Genomic DNA, 19723 nt, shown 5'->3' on the forward strand with positions numbered 1-19723 from the left:
CTTAGGACTTATTGTGCACCAGAAAAAACAGTTTTATCCCGATTAAACCACTGTTGTTTTTATTTCTGTTAGTCACACCCAGATGTAACTGTGACTGATACAAGTTACCCAACTGTATATTCCTGCACTGATACAGCAGCCATCAGCCACATGTAGCTATCAAAACTAAAATGAGTTCAAATCGGGGCGCCTGGGTGGCTCAGTCGGTTAAGCGTCCGACTTGGGCTCAGGTCATGATCTCACGATCCATGAGTTCGAGCCCCGCGTCGGGCTCTGTGCTGACAGCTCGGAGCCCGGACCCTGTTTCAGATTCTGTGTCTCCCTCTCTCTCTGCCCCTCCCCTGTTCATGCTCTGTCTCTCTCTGTCTCAAAAATAAATAAACGTTAAAAATAAATTAGAAAAAAATAAAAATAAAAAAATAAAATGAGTTCAAATTAAATTAAATTTGAATTTCAGATCTTCTGTTACACTAGCCACATTTCAAGTGCTCAACAGTCACACGTGGCTAGTGACTGCCTTACTGGACATCACAGATGGAGAACATTTCCATCGTCACGGAAAGTTCTGTCGAACAGCACTAACATATACAAGGCTACGCTACCTTTGAAAAACATACATGTGTGTGCTTGTGTGTACGTAGCATAGAGAAGGAGAAGAAACTAAATGACATGAGAAATAAACGTTAAAATGGTTTTGTCTGGACGATAGGATTACAGATGATTTTATTTTCTTCATGTTCATCAATACTATCAAACTATTTTTTAACTAACACCTATTATTTTTTTACATTTAATTGCGGTACGATTTACACGCTGAAGAATTCACGTGTTGTAATCTTTCAATGATTTTTGGTAAATTCATCAAGATTTTGCCAGCACAACCAAAATCTAGTCTTGGAACATTTTCCTAACTACTCATGTTCCCTTAGCCAAGTACAGTCAGTTCTCGCTCCTGCCCTTGCCCTAGGCCACTACTCATAGTACTTTAATAACAAGAAAAGTATTTTTTAAAAACTTACCAGTTTTGTCAAGGTCCACTCGCTCAGCACGAGTAGAAATTTGGGACCAAATTTCATTCTGCAGCTTTTTCTGGAATTTCTTACTGTAAGTTTCCAAGTCGGCATAGGACTTGAGCACGGAAACCATCTGTCTCGGAGGGTAAGACACTATTTCTTCTAACTGGGTGTCGTTCGCCCCTTGGATGTTCACGGCAAACACAGTCACGTCCTGCATCCGAAGCCGCAGTGCGGCATCACGTACCGCGTCCTCTGAGGGTCTGTGAGTGACCAAGACTGCGATCTGAGGCACCCCCTCTGCCCTTCTGCTGCCAGAAGACTCTGAAAAGGCTTCTAGTCTCATCTTCTCAATGGCAGCACCAGCATTGGCTCTCCCCGTCCGGAGAGAAAGCTTCTGGATTTGCTGCTGAAATTCATCCTGGGTTGTGTTTGATTTTAGAAAAGAAATAGTCTCTGCTCTATCACTGTAACTCATAAGCCCGAGGCGCGTGCAGCTGAACCTCACATCCATGGAGGCAGTAATATTCCTCAGGAAATTCTGCAGGTTCCTTAAGTTTTGTCTGGTGCCCACTGACTCATCCACCAGGAACATGAGGTCAGCTAATGAATCTCTCCGACAGGTCACTGCGAAGGGAATAGGGAGAGAGAAAAAGTAGGAGGATGAGTACAAACCACCGGCCCAGAGTGAGAAGGGCACTTTACAGATTGTCAAAAGGCATTGGTGAAAATGGAGGCAGTCATGACAGATGTGGTTAGCACCGTTTTCTTTGAACGAACACCAGTTAAAATGCTGAAAAGAGTCACAAGGTGACGGACTTCAGAGTCTCTGCAATTATGTTCCTTCTGTCCGAAGAGTGCTTCTTACCAATTGTCCTATCAACCCCTCCACCACCACCCGTCTCAAGTGCTAGGATGCAGCGACGTGTTAACAGAAATATCTCTGACTTCAGGAAGCTCCTATTCTATGGGGAGGATAAATAACTAGGTTATCTTATTTCAGACAGTAATAAGCATCACGAGGAAATAAAACAAGTGAGTCAATCGAGTTACTGTTCTGGGGACATGGGATGAGGACTAACTTACTTGAGATACAAAGAAGTCAGGGAAGGCCTCTCTAAGAGGAGCACATTTGGGCTGAGATATGAATGAAGGGGATTCAGCCACGTGTTCTGAAGGAAGGGGAATTCTGGCAGAAGGAACAGTAGGAGGTGGGAACAAGAAGCCCAGAGTGGCTGGTGACGGTGAGGGGAACAATGATGGATGAGGTCAGAGAGACTAAGGGCCTAAATCAGGGGAGTCACAGGATCTTATTTAAATCTTTAACATATCACCCCAGTTGCTGAGGATATTCAGGGATAGCCATTAAGAAACAATCACCCTAGTTCGGGAAAGAGATAATGTTTGTTGGACAAGGATAATAGCAGGTAAGATGGAACAACGGGGTAGTTTTGATACATGAATTAGAGGTAGAACAGAGAGGCCTTGATGATAGTGGGATGCTAGTGTTAAGAGATAAAGAAGAAGTGGTAAAAACTAGGTTTTTGGCACGAACAACTGAGTGGATATTGGTGGTCTCTTTTTCCAAGATAGGGAAGACCATAGGAAGAAGCTGCAAAGGGGGATTCAAGAGTACCATTTGAGACATGCTAAGTTTGGGACAGTTTTGAAGACACCAGGTAAGCAGTTGGTTGTATGAATCTGGAATCCAGGGAAGAGTACATCCTAAGCACAGAAAACACCTACTCCAGGCACAGGGGAAGGAACTACATCTGTGGAAAGTATAGCCAAGGGATAAGCTCAATCTTGCCAAAAGCTACCCGTTAGGATTGTGAGCTCTAGAGACCAGAAGATACCGAGGGTATCCTGTTCTCTGCCTCGTCTCATTCTAAAGTTACTGCTCCCGTTTAGTGTCGCTGCGTTATTAGCTAACGGGCGTTTTCGGGATACTTACTATGTGCCTCACACTGTGCCAGGACTGCGAGGGCCAAGAGAACAGGCACAGAACTTACTTCTTTTTCTGGAAGAATTTCACTTAATCATTAAGAAATAGAATCGTAGAATACTAATAGAATACTAAGAATAGAAATCACTGTCGGGCACAGTGTAGGCCCAAAGAATACGGAGACAAATATACGTTCCCAGTTCTGCCCTCAAGGTGCCACCAGTTCATGGGTGGAGGGGACCAACCCAGAAACGAGTAATTATTCACTATGGGAAGTGCTTCTGTCATCATCCTCAACCCAGGGCTTCCTCACCTTTCATATCAGCATCTGCCACTCCGTCCCTGTACTGGGTCGCTTCCTTGATGATCTGCGTCATGTTTTGGGAAAATGCGCCCAGGTCCCTGACCGACCGAAGGTTGAAGTGAAACTGAGCCGTGGCCATGGCCTTCAGCTCCTCCTCAGAAGCTTCCTGCAGCCCCACGGAGATGATTCTCACCCCGTCTTCCCGCAGGGCCTTGGAGGCCTCTTCCACGTCGTCGTCCTCGGACGCCGCCGAAGCCAGGACCACCAGAATCGGGGGAAACTGCTTCTTGTCCCTCCCGCCGGCCGCTTCGGAGAAGAAGGTCCTGTGGGCCTCCCGGAGAGCATTTCCTATCCGCAGGGAGCCGCCGATGAAGGCGAAGTTCTTCTTGAGGTGGTTCAGCATGGGGTTCCTGCTCTTGAAGGTGCTCAGCTGGAACTCACTGTGGAGCCGGTCGCTGTACTGAGCCAGGGCCACGCGGTACTTGTGGGCCTCGATGGGGAGACTGGTGATCATCTTGGTGATGAACGTTCTCACAAAGGGGAAGGACTTGGTTCCCAGGTGGTCAGAGCTGTCCACCAGAAACACGACATCTGCAAACTCAGGGCCTGGCTCTGTCAAAATAAAATCGCAACAAAGCTAAACAAGGTGATTGTTCAGCCTTTACATTTTAGACCCCAGGACTCATTTGAGACTATGTCCTAAGTTATGAGTGACTCAGCATCCCAAGGGAAGTGTCTTCTGGAGGTCAAGCAGCAGAAACTATACTGGTTTTTGTGAAAACATCAAACAAGAAGACTTTTAGTAGTTAAGCAGTAAGTCTTTTGTTTCTCAACTCCGTACCAGAGACATCTTTTTCTTTTTTGGTTGTGGAACCCCAAACTCTGATATTATGCTAAAGAAAACCCCCAAAGTGGTCTGTGGACGAAGAGTAACTTTTATAAACCGTATCAAGTAAGCAGGTGTCTTGAGTTGGAGAGTTTAGGAGGGGGTGGGAGACAGGGATTGGGGGAGGGGCTTGATTGAGGGGAAGCAGGAGAAGAGCAACGCCAGATGTTTGCCTGATCTGAGAGGACTCCGGAGCATGTCGCTCCCTGAGGGGAGAGGGCCAGTCTGCTATATTCTTGTCTCGGTCAGTTATTGGCTGCAGACCATCCCCAGGAATTGCAGGGAAGGAGCAGAGGGCTACGGACCCAATCTCCTTCGTGAGCTGACTCTAGGAAAGCTAAGAGCAATTCTCCTCAGAAAGCCGGCCATGTCTGTGAGCTGTTGCAGGCAATATTCACAGCAGCTGGGCCAGGAAAGGTGGGGGACGGGGTGCCAGCCTGATAAAGAGAGTTTGGGTCAGGGGAGGCGCCCCCAGTGTCTACTTAGGCGGTCATGGCCAACCACCTCCACGCTGGAAATTTGTGCTGTGCTAGTAAACACCTAACAACTGCTCTTTCAAAGTAACTCAGAAAATTGTCAGGAAATCCTAGGATGCAGACTGACCTACAAAACCAATGCACTGATTCTATGAGAGTCATAGAGACATGGAACACTGGGACCTAAGTAAATCACTGAATAATTAGAATTCTTCTAGCCAGGTGTAGCATAATTCATGCATTTTACCCACGGCTCTCGGTCATCTTTGAGAGATTAAGTACATTTGACATTACATACCTCCAACTACAACTCAATGCCGTCTACTTTGACTTTTTAGTGAATAAGCAAATAAACCGTCTGTTTCTATGTATTAAAATAAACGTTCGTGAAGACATAAAAATGCTTATTTTTCCTAAATGACAATAAACGTAGAATATACTGATACCTGGACTCTGATCTGCCAGTGTTTCAGCCCAAAGGATTAACATAAGTAGCAGGATCTTCATTTTGTTGGTGAAGATTTCTTGCTTTTATTCTGTAAGACATGTTATTTACAATATGAAAAATCTCATCGTAGAACAAGAAATAACTGCTGGCAAATCTGGATTAGCACACAAATCGCTGGGAGCAAGTACTTGCCAAGTAATGTCAGGTGTGATTAAAACACTCATTAAGCATGTGGAGTCGTTATTGAAAATAAAGAATGCTAACATTTGCTGAGTCCTCATCATGGCTTAGCTACTTTTCTCAGTGCTGTATGAGTATCATCTAATTAATCTCCACAACAGTCCTAAGGGGAGGGACAAATACTATGACTAAGTGACAGATGAGGAAACAGGCACAGAGGGGCTTGGCAAATGGTAGATCCAGGATCCTAACCCAGACAAGGTGACGGCAGAGCCCAAGCTCTCAACCACCGTATGCCTTATACGAAGCCTGTGTCCTCACAAATCACATATTCTTTACCCTCTATCTTTATGTCAACAATGACTATTATATATGTTCACAACTTGGCTGAAAAAAGCCAACGGCCACCCATGTCTGTTTCTTCACGAAACCCTTGTGAAAAGAGTTGTTTCATTTACAGAGATACTCAGCTTTACAAATGATTTTAACCTCAGCATTTCTCTCCAGGAAGCTCACAATCAATCAGAAATCATGATTTCACAATCTTTTAGAAATTCTGCCAATTCAGAGTTGTTCTTTACACTGATGAAAAGAGATCAAATGACCAATAGGCAAAAACAGAGCTGCCTTAAATGAGATACCAAAGGTATAAAGGCTCTGTTATTTTTTCTAGAGTTGACTTTCCCAGCAGTTCTTTTGAAATTGCTGACAATGAAGGAAGACTGAGAATCATTGGAAGCTAGATTTGAAAGAGAACTGATAAATCATTGAGACTAAACCTTTATTTTGCTAAGGATGGCCACTAACAAAGCTCCCTAGTAGTCAGTGGCTGAATCATGTCAACAATGACTTCTAAATCTATGTTCATCATATTCTAAGATACCATATACTTTTCTTATTCATTAATTTTAGTATGGAGATATAATTTCCGTAAGATTTACCCTTTTAAAGGGTTCAATTCATTATGTTTTGGTGTATCACAGAATTTGTATCCATCATCACTAATTTCATAACATTTTCATGATCCCCCAAAAGAAATCCATGCCATTAGTGGTTACTCCCCATTCTCCCCTTCTCACTGACCCTGGGAAACACTGATCTACTTTCTTCTCTATAGGTTTGCCTGTTCTGGACATTAATATAAGTGGAATCATATAATATATGGGCTTCTGTGTTTGGAAACTTTCATTTAACGTGTTTTCAAGATTTACCTATATTGTGACATGTACCAGTGTTTCATTCTTTTTTATGGCTAATATTCTGTTGTGTGAACATACAACATTTTAAAAATCCATTCTTCTGTTGACAGATACTTGAATTGTTTCTACTTTTTGGCTATTGTGAATATTGCTGTTATGAACACTTGTGTACAAGTTTTTGTATGAATGTATGTTTTCATTTCTTAAGGAGATACTTTGAATACATTCCTAGAAGTGGAACTTGGGGTATTTTGGTAACTTTATGTTTAACATTTTGAGAAACTGCCACACTGTTTTCCAAAGTGGATGCATCATTTTTCATTCCCACCAGCAATGAATCAAGGTTCCAGTATCTCTACATTCTCACCAACACTTGTTATTTTCTGTCTTTTTTTAATTATAGCCATTTTAATGGGTGTAAATGGGTATCTTACTGTGGTTTGATTTGCATTTCCCTAATGATGAATGATGTTTAGCATCTCTTCATTTACTTATTGATCATCGGTATATCTTCTTTAGAGAAATACCTATTCAAACACTTTGCCCATTTCTAACTTTTTTATTAGTGTGTTATAAGAGTTCAGTATATATACTGGATACTAGAGAGTTAACAGATATGTGATTTGCAAATATGTTCCTCCCATTCTGTGGGTTGTATTTTCATTTTCTTAAGGGTATCTTTAAGGCACAAGTAATTTTATTTTGTTTTATTTTATTTTTTAATGTTTATTTATTTTTGAAAGAGAGAGAAGACAGAGTGTGAGCAGGGAGGGGCAGAGAGCGGGAGACACAGAATCCAAAGCAGGTTTCAGGTTCTGAGCTATCAGCACAGAGCCTGACGTGGGGCTTGAACTCACAGTCTGTGAGATCATGACCTGAGCTGAAGTCGGATGCTTAACTGACTGAGCCACCCAGTCGCCCCAAGGCACAAGTGATTTTAAAGTTAAGTCCAATTTATCTATTTTTGTTGTTGTTGTTGCTAGTGCTTTTGGTGTCGTAGCTAAATCACCATTGCTACTCCACAGTCATTTACTCTCCACAGAAGATTTACTCTGATGTTTTCTTCTAAGAGTTTTATAGTTTTAGCTTTTACATGTAGGTCTTCAGTCCATTTTGAGTTAACTGTGTATGTGGTATGAGGTAGGATACAATGCTATTCTTCTTTATGTAGATATTCAGTTGTCCTAGCACCACTTGTTAAAAGGACTTTTCTTTCACCATTGATTTGTCCTGGCATGCATATCAAAAACAAATTTACCATAAGCATATGAGTTTAATTTTGACCTCTCAATTCCATTTCATTTATGTGTCTATTCTTATGCCAATACCACACAGCCTTGACTATTCTACCTTTGCAGGAAGTGTTGAAGTCAGGGAATTTAAGTCTTGTAACTTTGTTCATTTTCAAGGCTGTTTTGGCTGTTCTGGACCTCATGTATTTCTAAATGACTTTTAGGATCACCTTGTCAATTTATACAAAAATGGCAGCTAGAATTTTTATGGAGACTGAATTGAACATGTAGATAAATTTGTGCAGCATTGTCATCTTAATGATGCGAAATCATTCAATCAATTAATATAGATTGTCTATGGAGAAGAGAATTTTTAACTCCTTACTCCATATTTTCAGTAATGTTCTTTAAGAATAGGAAATTATAAGAACTCAGGGACGAAAGGAAGGCCTCTCTAAAAGGCCATTGATGACCCAGGAGTCAAAATATGTCCAGACTATGTAAATATCCTTTCTCAGGTTACATCCTGAGTCAAGCCTGCACTTGACTTAGTTGCCCTACTTGCCTCTGGTGCTAGAGCCTCCAAGAAGATATCCTAGGTGGCCATCCAGGTGCAGCTCCACCCCAGCCTATATCTCTTGGCTTGGCTCCACTCTAGAGTGGAGCCAGAGTAGAACTAATGGAACTAGAGGGGAGCCAGTCCTCTGCAGGTCTTGGTACCAAAACACTGGGGCAGCAGCAAGTGAGGTAAGGGGGCATGTCTTACTCATTTATTCTTATTGTCTTTCTCTCCCTACTGCTGAGATGAAGTTGTAAGAGAATGGGGATTTTTGTCTGTCTTGTTCATCATTATATTTTCAGCTCCAGGCACATGGTAGGCACTTAATAAAGACTACAAATAAATATTGTAACTTTGTACATACACCATTTCAAAAGTATGTGCATATATCTATAGCTTAATTTTGTAGAGGTGGAATTACTCGGTCAAAGGTAAGTTTGAAGATTTTATGAATATTGCCCAACTGCTATCCATTGGGTATCCCAAATAATATTCCAATACTCACCCCCCAAACAGCATGTTCCATAATTTTCAATTTATTGTCTTTTTTCCCAACGGAAATATAATTGACAAATTACATTGAGTAAGTTTAAGGTATACAACTGATTATTTGATAACATGTATGCATTACAAAATGATTACCACATTAAGGTTAGTTAACAAATACATCATCTCACATACTTACCCTTGTATGCGTGTGTGTTTGTGTAACTTAAGATCTACATTATTGACAAGTTTAAAGTATATAGTACAGTATTGTTAACTGTGGTAACCACGCTGCACCATACTTAATGTAACTGCAAATATAATCATCCCCCAAATTTATTCATCTTATAACTGGAAGTATGTATCCTTTGGCTGACTACCCTCACACACTCCTGCCCCTGTCCCCGCAGAAAACTACTACTCTACTCTGCTTCTATAAATTTGGTTATTTTAGAGTCCACGTATAAGTGAGGTTGTTGAACACTTGCATTCTCTGACTTATTTCATTTATCATAATGCCCTCAAGATTCATCCATGTTATTGCAAATAGGATTTCCTTCTTTTGTGCCTAAATAATACTGTGTGTGTGTGTGTGTGTGTGTGTGTGTGTGTGTGTGTCATTTCTTTATCCATTTACGTTATCAGTTACAGGTTGTTTTCATGTCTTGGATACTGTAAACAATGTTTCAATGAACATGAAGATGCAGATATGTCTTCGAAACAGTGATTTCATTTCCTTGGGATATATACATAGAGTGGCGTCATATAGTAATTCTTTAATTTTCTGAGGAACCTCCACACTGTTTTCCATAGTGGCTGCACCAATTTACATTCCCGAAGTGCATAGAAGTTCTTTTTTCTCCACATTCTCACCAATATTTGTTATCTTTCGTCTTTTGGGTAATAGCCATTCTAACAAATGTGAGGTTGGTTTTGATTTGCATTTCCCTGATGATTAGTGATGCTGAGCACTTATTCATGCACCTGTTGGCCATTTGCATATCTTCTTTGGAAAAAAATGTCAATTCAGGTCCTTTGTCCTTTTTTGACTGGATTTTTGCAAGTTTGTTTTTTAGGAGGCTATCGGGTTGTATGAGTACCTTGTATATTTTGGATATTAACTCCTTATCAGATAGGTTTGCAAATATTGTTTCCCATTCCATGGGTTGCCTTTTCATTTTGTTGATTATTACTTTTGCCATACAGAAAAGTTTTTTATTTTGATGTACCCCCGATTGTTATTTGTGCATTCATTGCCTGAGCTTTTGATGAAATATGAAAAAATATCATTGCCAAGAACAGTGTCAAGGAGGTTATTCCCCTTTGCTCTCTTCTAGAAGTTTTATGATTTGGGCTCTTATATTTTTAAGGCTTTAATCCATTTGGAGTTAATTTCTGTGAGTGGTGTAAGATAGAGGTCCAGCTTCTTTTGTACGTGGATGTTCTGTTTTCCAATACCATTTTGTCTTTTTTACCAATGAATATTCTTGGCTCCCTTGTCATAAATCAATTGACCATATATGAATGAGTTTATTTCCAGAGTCTCTATTCTGTTCCATTGATCTATGGCTCTGTTTTTATGTCAGTATCATACTGTTTTGATTATTATAGCTTTCTAGTATGGTTCGAAATCAGGAAATATAACACCTTCGGCTTTGTTCTTCTTTCTCAGGATCGCGTTGGTTATTTGGGGTCTTTTGTTATTCCATATGAATTTTAGGATTTTTAATATTTCTGTGAAAAATGCCATTAGACTCTTGATAGAGATTGCATTAAATCTGTAGATGGCTTTGGGTAGTACCGATATCTTAACGATATTAACACTTCCTATCCACAGACACAGGTATCTTTCCATTTATTTGTGTCTTCTTCAGTTTCTTTCACTAACATCTTACAGTTTTCAGTGTACAGATCTTTCACTTCCTTGGTTAAATTTATTCCTAAATATTTTATAGTTTTTGATGCTATTCAAATGGGATTGTTTTTGTTTCTCTTTTCTTTTCCTGATAGTACACTGTTAGTGTATACAAATGCAATTGATTTTTTGTATGTTTATTTGTATACTGCACTTTACTGAATTAGTTCATTAGTTCTAAAAGTCTTTTGGTAGACTCTTTAGCATTTTCTATATATAAGATCATATCATAGGCAAACAAAGACAATTTTACTTCTTCTTTTCCGATTTGGATGGCTATATTTCTTTTTCTTGTCTGATTGCTCTGGCAATAGGACTCCTAGTACTGTCTATCGGTTCACAAACTGCCCCTGAACACAGAGGGCAAGGAGAAACCAAAGAGGCAGAGCACTCCCGATTGGTAGGTGACAGGTTTAATAAGTAAAGGAAATTACTCATGAGACTTTTCTTGGGTGGCTACAAGATAAGTAGATCTCCACAGCTACCCACCAGAATCTTAAAAGTTTACATAGAGGTCTTAACTGGGTTCAGTCACATATATTGTCTAGATGGTCTCAACAACTTACTCTCTCGAGGCAATGTCTTTGGACAATTCCTACTATGGAAATGGTAGGCAGAGCATACGTACCAAGGACAGGGTAGGGGTGAGGAGATTGCAACTGCCAGGATCCAGCTTGAGGGTCAACTAGCAGTCATGTCCTCTTGATTACCTACTCTGACAATGCTGAATAGGATAATAACAGTGGGCCCCTTGTCTTGTTCCTGATCTTAGAGAAAAACCTTCAACCTTTCACCATTGAGCATGATATTTTATACTTGTCATATATGGCCTTTATTATGTTGAGGTATGTTCATTCTACCCAATTTGTCAAGAGGTTATTTATTTATTTTAATATTTATTTATTTTTGAGAGAGACACAGAGAGAGAGAGAGAGAGGGAGACACAGAATCCAAAGCAGGCTCCAGGCTCCGAGCTGTCAGCACACAGCCTGAAGCAGGGCTCAAACTCAAGAACCACGAGATCATGACCTGAGCCAGAACCGGACGCTTAACCAGCTGAGCCACCCAGGTGCCCCAAGAGTTTTTTTTTTTTAAGTCAATAAAGGATGTTGAATTTTGTCAAATGCCTTTTCTGTAGCTATTGAAATGAGAAGATTTTATCTTTCATTCTACTAACATGAGGTGTCACATTTATTGATCTGCATATGTTAAATCATCCTTGCATCCCAGGAATGAATCCCACTTGATCATGGCATATGATTCTTTTAATGTCATGTTGAATTTAGTTTGCAGTATTTTGTTAGGAATTTTGCACTTGTTGGGGGGCATCTGGGTGGCTCAGTAGGTTAACTGTCTGACTTTGGCTCAGGTCATGGTCTCACAGTTCGTGGGTTTGTGTCCCACGTCAGGCTCTGTGCTGACAACTCGGAGCCTGGAGACTGCTTTGGATTTTGCGTCTCCCTCTCTCTCTGCCCCTCCCCTGCTCTGTCTCTCTCTCTCAAATAAAATAAAAACATTAAAAAAATATTTTTGCACTTGTTGTGAAGAGTATCAGGTGTTATATGTAAGTACTGAATCACTAAATTGTACACCTGAAACTAATATTACACTGAATGTTAATTAACTGGAACTTAAATAAAAACTTTTTTAAAAAGAAAGAATTCTGCATATATATTCATCAGATATGTTGGCCTGTGGTTTTCTTTTCTTGTAGCATCTTGGCCTGGCTTTGCTTGGTATCAGGGTAATGCCAGCCTTGTAAAATGAGTTAGGGCGTGTTCCCTCCTCTTCAACTTTTCAGAAAAGTTTGAGAGTTCTTCTCTAACTATTTGGTTCAATTCACCACTGAAGCCATCTGGTCCTACACTTTTCTGGGTGGCGAGGGGTTTGATTATCGATTCAATATCCTTACCTATTGGTCTATTTGCTATTTCTCCCTGATTCAGTCTTGGTACGTTTTTTGTTTCTAGAAACTTACCCGTCTCTCCTAGGTTATCCAATTGTTGGCACAGTTACTCACAGTATCTCTTGCGACCCTTTATATTTCTGTGGTATTATTTGTAATACCTCCTCTTTTATTTATAATTTCACTTATAATTTCATTATTTGAGTCTTCTCTCTTTTTTTCTTGGTGAGTCTAGCTCAACCCTTGTCAATTTTGTTGCTCTCTCCAAAGAATCAACTCCTATTTTTGTTAATCTTTTCTATTGTTTTCCCATTCTCTATTTCATTTATTTCTGCTCCAATCTTTACTGTTTTAACTTCTAACTTTCTGCTAACTTTGGGCGAGGTTTTTCTTCTTTGTCTAGTTCCTGAGATCCAAAGTTAGGCTCTTTAATTGAGAGCTTTCTTTTTTCTTAATGTATGCACTGTTAGTACTAAATTTTCCCCCTTAGAATTGCTTTGCTACATCTCAGAAGTTTGGGTATGTCGTATTCCCATTTTTGTAGAGCCACCGGCTGGGCTCTATAATCACCTTTGGCCCAGCAAGTTCACAGGCTGTGTTCCCGGGCAGGGCAGTGTTGATGTTCGGACTCCGTGATTGAGCAGTGCTGTTGGGCCAGGCTCTGCTATTGGTCTCGGTCTGGTGGAGTCTCAGGCTGTGCTCTGTGACTGGATGGTGCCACTGGACTCCGTGTTTAGGTGTGGCCACAGTCTGGGCTGTGTTAAAACCAAGGACAGATGGAGCCTAGCCTTAAAGTTTCTTTGAGCAAACAGAACCAGTTTAGTAACACAGGCAAGGCTCAATTTAGCTTATTTTGGGAGGCTAACTTGACTTGGGATCATTTCTTGCTTATGCCTCTAGAAGTGAGAAGCAAACTTCAACTGTTTCTTAAAATTTATATGAGGTAACCACTGAAAATTGTAACATTGTAACCAAGCACTGTGAAGAATAAACAATCACTGCTTTCTCACAACATAAGCTACCTTCTAAGACTATCCCCCTGAGACCCATTCCATGTTCTCGTTTGAGTGCCCCCTGCTTGTAAACTGTTTGCAAATGCTCTCATCGTGGTGTGCACACAATTACATTTTTACTAATTACCACTTCAGTGATTCATTGGTTTTACAGTGGCTATTTTGAACTTCTGACATTTCATGGAGTTAGAAGTGGGATCCATGAAAGACCACCACCAGCTCCAATGCCAGTGAGCAACCAAGTGCTGGTACCCACAGAGCCCACTGACTTCATGGCTTTCTCCCCAACCCTGGAGCGTGAGGGTAAGTCTCTCCTGGATCTGAGCTCCACTCTGCATTCTGAGTTCTCGAACTGTATTGTGCACACTTGTCTTCTGTTTCTGTTTTTGTCTGTTGATGGGTAAATCATCTATCCTGTTCAAAATCAGGGAAAACAATGTGATTCTAGATGTTTTAGAACAGTTGTTGGAAAACAGAGCCCCTTGGAATTTAGGAAATCCAAATGGAATATAAGATTCCACCTGGCCCTTGTGCCTTTCTGGCAAAATGGGTGAACTTTGTAATAATTTAGAATCACAGTGACCATTCCGGGGAATCTTTGTTTTAGATAGGTCCATGTTAAGTGGCACCCTTAAAAGAGAGGATCCCAAAGGTCACAGAGACAATGGAATTCCTTCTTTGGTATGCAGAGGCTTCTCAAAGACAAAATGACTTCAAAAATAGTTCTGAAAGGGTCCCTGCAACATACGAATAAAATCTCTTTAGTAAAAAAAACTTTGACCATCTGAGCAGCCAACCTTACTTAACTTGGTCCATCTACCAGAAACACCATTTGGATTCAACTATTCGTTAAAAAAATCTTTTTAATGTTTATTTATTTTTGAGAGACAGAGCACGAGCAGGGGAGGGACAGAGAGAGAAGGAGACACAGAATCTGAAGCAGGCTCCAGGCTCTAAGCTGTCAGCACAGAGCCTGATGGGGGGCTCAAACTCATAAACAGCAAGATCATGACCTGAGCCAAAGTCAGGTGCTTAACCAACTGAGCCCCCCAGGCACCCCCGAATTTGACTATTCTTTTGAGTGCTGTGCCTGAGACACAGCTAAACTTTTTTTTTTATGGCTAAACTTTTTAAAATAAAAGTTATAAGATCTCTGTGTCTATCTGTATGTTATGTATGTATACTATGGATATGGGATATTTTTCTATCTCCAAGAGGTATTGCCAAAATTAATTTGAAAAGAGCTCTATTTAATTGGCTGGCTCAAAGAAAATTAAGCACTCAAATAAATTAAGTACACTCTCAGGAACACAGAAACTAACCAAAATGTTTTTCAAGTTCACATGATCTGGGATAATCTTCAATAAATAAAAGCTAATTTAAATTTGTTGTTTTAATAAAATGAGACATTTCTTCAAAATCTGTCAATAAGCAAAAGAATTTCAGATGATGGTAATTTTGAGATCTAATCCAAGCACACTTGTTAAAAGCAAGTAATTTAAATACATATATAATAAGATCAAAGTTCATACTAAGTTAAACCAAATACTGGATATTCACTGAATATCTAAATCATTCCCAAATAGGAAAAACACTAAATGTTAAACATAAGTTTACCTACTTTTGGCTTCTTAATTTTTATAGAGAGACAAAAAAAAATGGGGGTCTATTAATAAACATGTTTTATGCCACCCTGAAAAAACATGTACTATGAGAAAGAATATACTTCTAACAATTTTAAAATGTGCTTATAAATTGGCTAATGCTAATATACAGTTCACAGTTGTGTGCTCCCTGGTTTTCACCGGAAAGCAACACAAACTGTCCAGCGGTTGAAAAAGTTGGAGGAAGAGCTGAGAATACAAAATGAACCAAAGAGAAATTGTCAGAACACTTAGAGTAACAGGCGTGAATGAACTATGCCAAGCGTGTGCATCGGTGCTGAGAGAAGGCAGGCAAAAAGCAAGCACCCCTTTGGAAGGTGAGAGGCAGTGGAACACCCTGAGAGCTTTCACGTACAGTACGAGGATTTATTGTAACTTCTTGTCTTTCCAGCTGTGGTCACAGACCACTGGTGAATTATGATTAAAATTTATTGAAACAGAAGATATACATACTACCCATATCTACCCATACAGGTAAGTGGATAATATATATCTTCATCTTATCCATAATTTTTAGATTTTAATTTATTTATATTTATATATGAATAAAGGAATAATTTCAGGGGCACCTGGGTGGCTCAGTCAGTTAAGTGTCCAACTTTGGCTCGTCATGATCTTGCGGTTCGTGGGTTCAAGCCCTGTGTCAGGCTGTGCTGACAGCTCAGAGTCTGGAGCCTGCTTCGGATTCTGTATCTCCCTCTCTATGACCCTCCCCTGCTCACACTCTGTCTCTCTGTCTCTGTCTTTCTCAAAAATAAACAAAACATTAAAAAAATAAATACAAATTAAAAAAGAATAATTTCATAAAATGCAAAATAGAGTACATACATGGCATATACTGAAAATAGAAAATATGTGCCGGTTTATTAAAGTTTTATTCCAGTTACATATATGGTTTTATATATGTACACGTGTGCTGGACCATAGCATACACCGTATTTCTTGCTGTGCAATGATCCAACGTGGTAAAAGCCCCGGCTCTTATAAAACAATAAACTGAGCAATGAGAGGGTCTGTGCAACCAGCTGAGGCTGATACCAGAACAACCAACATTCCTGTGTTGCACACACACAGTGGTGACTCCCCAAGGCCAGGCACTGATCACCGTGTGATAGCTTCTCTTTTCCTGTTTGTTGTCACTTACCAAACTTTGTCTCCATTTCTTATAACTACTTGCAAGACTGGGAATTCTGCTCATGGCTTTCCAGATATTTACAGCTCCACCATCAGTTTAGAAGTTGTTGACTCATTCTTTAAATCTTTTTCTTTTAAAATTTCTTTTTAAGGTTTATTCATTTTTCAGACTGAGACAAAGCATGAGTGGGGGAGGGGCAGAGAGAGAGAGAGGGAGACACAGAATCCGAAGCAGGCTCCAGGCTCTGAGCTGTCAGCACAGAGCCCGACTCAGGGCTCGAACTCGCGAACCGTGAGATCATGACCTGAGCCAAAGTCACACACTTAACTGACTAAGCTACTCAGGTGCCCCATCTCTAAATCTTTATTTTGCCTATTCAACATAGAGCAACCTTCTTCAGCAGTAACATGGGGACCCTGTTGCCGCTGCCTGTTCTATCATTCCCAGTCTAACAAAGTACTGTCAGGACGAGTCAACAGACATGAGTGAATCTCATACTGTAATTTCCAAAAGGAATATGGTTTATTTTAACTGTTTTATATAGGAGTTAATACTCTTTTAACATAGCATATAGTCAATTATGCTGTCCTGTGAGAGCAAATCTGTAACTTTCCTAACAACTACCTTGCATTCTTTTCTAGATAAGCTTTGTAAGCTTTGAAATTGAGAAAATAATATTTGAACTAATAACGTTGAAATCATCAGCAGAAGAAAAGAGGTTTGGAGGTGCCTGGCTGGCTAAGTTGGTGGAGTATGCAACTCTTGGCCTTGGGGTCATGAGTTCAAGCCCCACAGTGGGAACAGAGCTTACTTAAATAAATAAAAATAAAAGAAAAAAAATTAAAAAAAAACAGGTTTGGGGGAGAATTGGGTTTATTTTTATTTTTGTTTTTGTTTTTTTATAAAACATAGAAATAATAGGATGGAAAAAATGACTGTATATGAAAAGGAGAATGCATGTTTTCCATACAACAAGGTTATAAGGAACAGAGATGCATTTTTGGTAAGCGGAATAAAAGAAAGTAACTTTATCCTAAAGTAAAATGATTGTTGCCGAATAAGAAGCGAAAAGAACAAAACCTCTATATATATAGAAAGCTGTAGTAGGTTTGTGGAAAAGGAATCTTGAGAAAGGAATTTTATGTGTGGTCAAGCTAAGATTAGAATGGATGTATTTAAGTTAAAGAGAAAAAAAGAAAAAAATGAATGTCAAAAGTATACTGATGCAAAATTAGAATTTTGTTTTCTTTCTGTGAAAAGGACAGAGTTGTCTTAGATTTTGGTCTGTAAACACAGATTTTTCTTTACTACAAATGTATTCTGCATACAAAACAAAGATTCCATGTTTCATCTTTATCAGGTCTTTGAACTTTCTAAGAAAACCAAATCTTCCCTAATAAAAGAGCTAAATTGTTTATTTTTTTAAACAACTATGTAACTTTTGCATCTGTTAAATTTCACAGAAAGCATTGTCAAATAAGAAGTGATTCTAGGGGTGCCTGGATGGCTCAGTAGATTAAGCCTCCGATTTCAGCACGGGTCATGGTCTCATAGTTTGTGGGTCTGAGCCCCTGTGTCAGGCTCTGTGCTGACAGCCCAGAGCCTGCATCCTGCCTCAGATTCTGTGTCTCCCTCTCTCTGCCTCCCCCCACCTCACTTGTGCTCTCTCTCTCTCTCTCTCAAAAATAAATAAACATTAAAAAATGATACTAAACTTTCTTTAGGAAATATTTTCATGGAAGTTATTCATATAAATGTTCCAGAAATTATATGGAGTTCCTGGGAATCTGATTGTGTCAATATGGGGTTATGAGGCATAATTCTAGCTACTGTCTTAAAATTTGATATAGCCCAAATAACCAAATTTTTCCTGTCAATTACATCACAATGAACTCTTATCTGATCTTTAACCATGGCCATTTTAAAGTCTTTGGTCATTTATAGTTACTGTTTTAATCTGAGGCTTTTATATATATGTTTCATCTTCAAAGAAATTCATAGAAAAGAACTCTAGAATCCAAGTTTCTGATAACTCTAAGATCATAATACTGAACTGGGTAAGAATTTCTAAAACTTTGATGGAAAACAGATGAATATTTAAAACTGCTAACGTAAGATCAAGATCCACAAGAATTATTACAGAAAACTAAATGAACTAATGAGGATGATTATAATTTTTATGACTTCATTTAAACATAGCTGGTTGTTTAATGTTTTGTTTTCCAGATTTAAAAGAGCCTATGTGGTGGGGTGCCTGGGTGGGTCAGTCAGTTAAGTGTCCGACTCTTGATTTGGGCACAGGTCATGATCTCATGGTAGTGAGAGCCAGCCATACTGAGTGTGGCACCTGCTGGGGATTTTGTCCCTCCCTCTCCCTCTGCTCCTCCCTTGCTTGTGTGCCCTCTCACTCTCAAAAAAAAAAAAAAAAAGTTAAAATTAAAACTAATTTTTTGTAATAAATAAAATATAAAGGGACCTATATGGTCAATGACTATTCTTACTGCACTTACATAAATAATCAAGCCAAGTTTATTACAACTGGATTTAATTTACAAACAAATCAGTTTTGCTATTGTTATCTTTGATAGAAATGGAAATGATTATGCAGGAAAAAATTATATTTCAGTAATAAACCTTCACAGATATAAGATTCGAACACTGTTCATTGTCTTTGAAGATTGTTTTCTACCTGAAAATGTCCTGTATTCTAACTTCCTCCAACAGGTGGCTCAAAATCTTTAAACTTACATTTTCTGTTTCCTCCCGCTATTTTGACTTCCAATCACTGCGAAACTAAAGCTGCACTTTTTCCAAAGCCATGCCGGCTAAAGCTGGACAACTTGATCTAAACTTCGGAGACCTCACCACAGCTCAGTGTGTGAACAGTTCTTGGCCTGTTGCTATGGGGCCACTTGGTGACCTTTCCATTCATGCTGCCAACCAGGAAAATCTGTCTGATTGCCACTGCTTGCCTTCCTTCATCTGAAGATGCTCAGAACCCGACATCTAGAAATCTTCCCAACTCAGAACGCTGAATTTCTAATTTGCTCAAACTATTAACCTTTGGTTTCCTTTCGTTTCCGCAGAAATGCCTCTCATTAAAATACCTGATTGCTCGCATCATAGAGGCCTCATTCTGAGGTGAGAGTCCACCTGCAATAGCGCCTCCTGAAATATGACGTCCTCAAGTTCACCCTGTCCTACCTGATCATGAGGATGTGTGTTATGCGAATACATCCTGTTGTGCCTGTGTAAATAACTTTTGGAAAAATTGTACATTCACTTAGAAAGGTAAAACCTGAATGTGATTAAAACCCATTTGATTTATTTTATTGGTTAAATCTTGGCTCCTGGGAATCTGT

General features: G+C 39.5%; 1 protein-coding gene across 1 annotated transcript in view; it reads right to left on the bottom strand.

Moving 5' to 3' along the window:
• Nucleotides 1-19723, bottom strand: part of COL6A5 (collagen type VI alpha 5 chain) — a 129194-nt gene that overhangs the window by 85035 nt on the left and 24436 nt on the right. Inside the window, exons 2-4 of the mRNA XM_015068456.3 lie at nt 5071-5160; nt 3272-3874; nt 1020-1640 (exon numbers count right to left, since the gene is read on the bottom strand). Of these exons, the coding sequence (XP_014923942.3) occupies nt 1020-1640; nt 3272-3874; nt 5071-5131 (1285 nt within the window). The 5' untranslated portion in view covers nt 5132-5160. The remainder of the gene's footprint in view (nt 1-1019; nt 1641-3271; nt 3875-5070; nt 5161-19723) is intronic.

The sequence above is a fragment of the Acinonyx jubatus genome, chromosome C2, assembly GCF_027475565.1.
Source record: "Acinonyx jubatus isolate Ajub_Pintada_27869175 chromosome C2, VMU_Ajub_asm_v1.0, whole genome shotgun sequence".
Lineage (NCBI taxonomy): Eukaryota > Metazoa > Chordata > Mammalia > Carnivora > Felidae > Acinonyx > Acinonyx jubatus.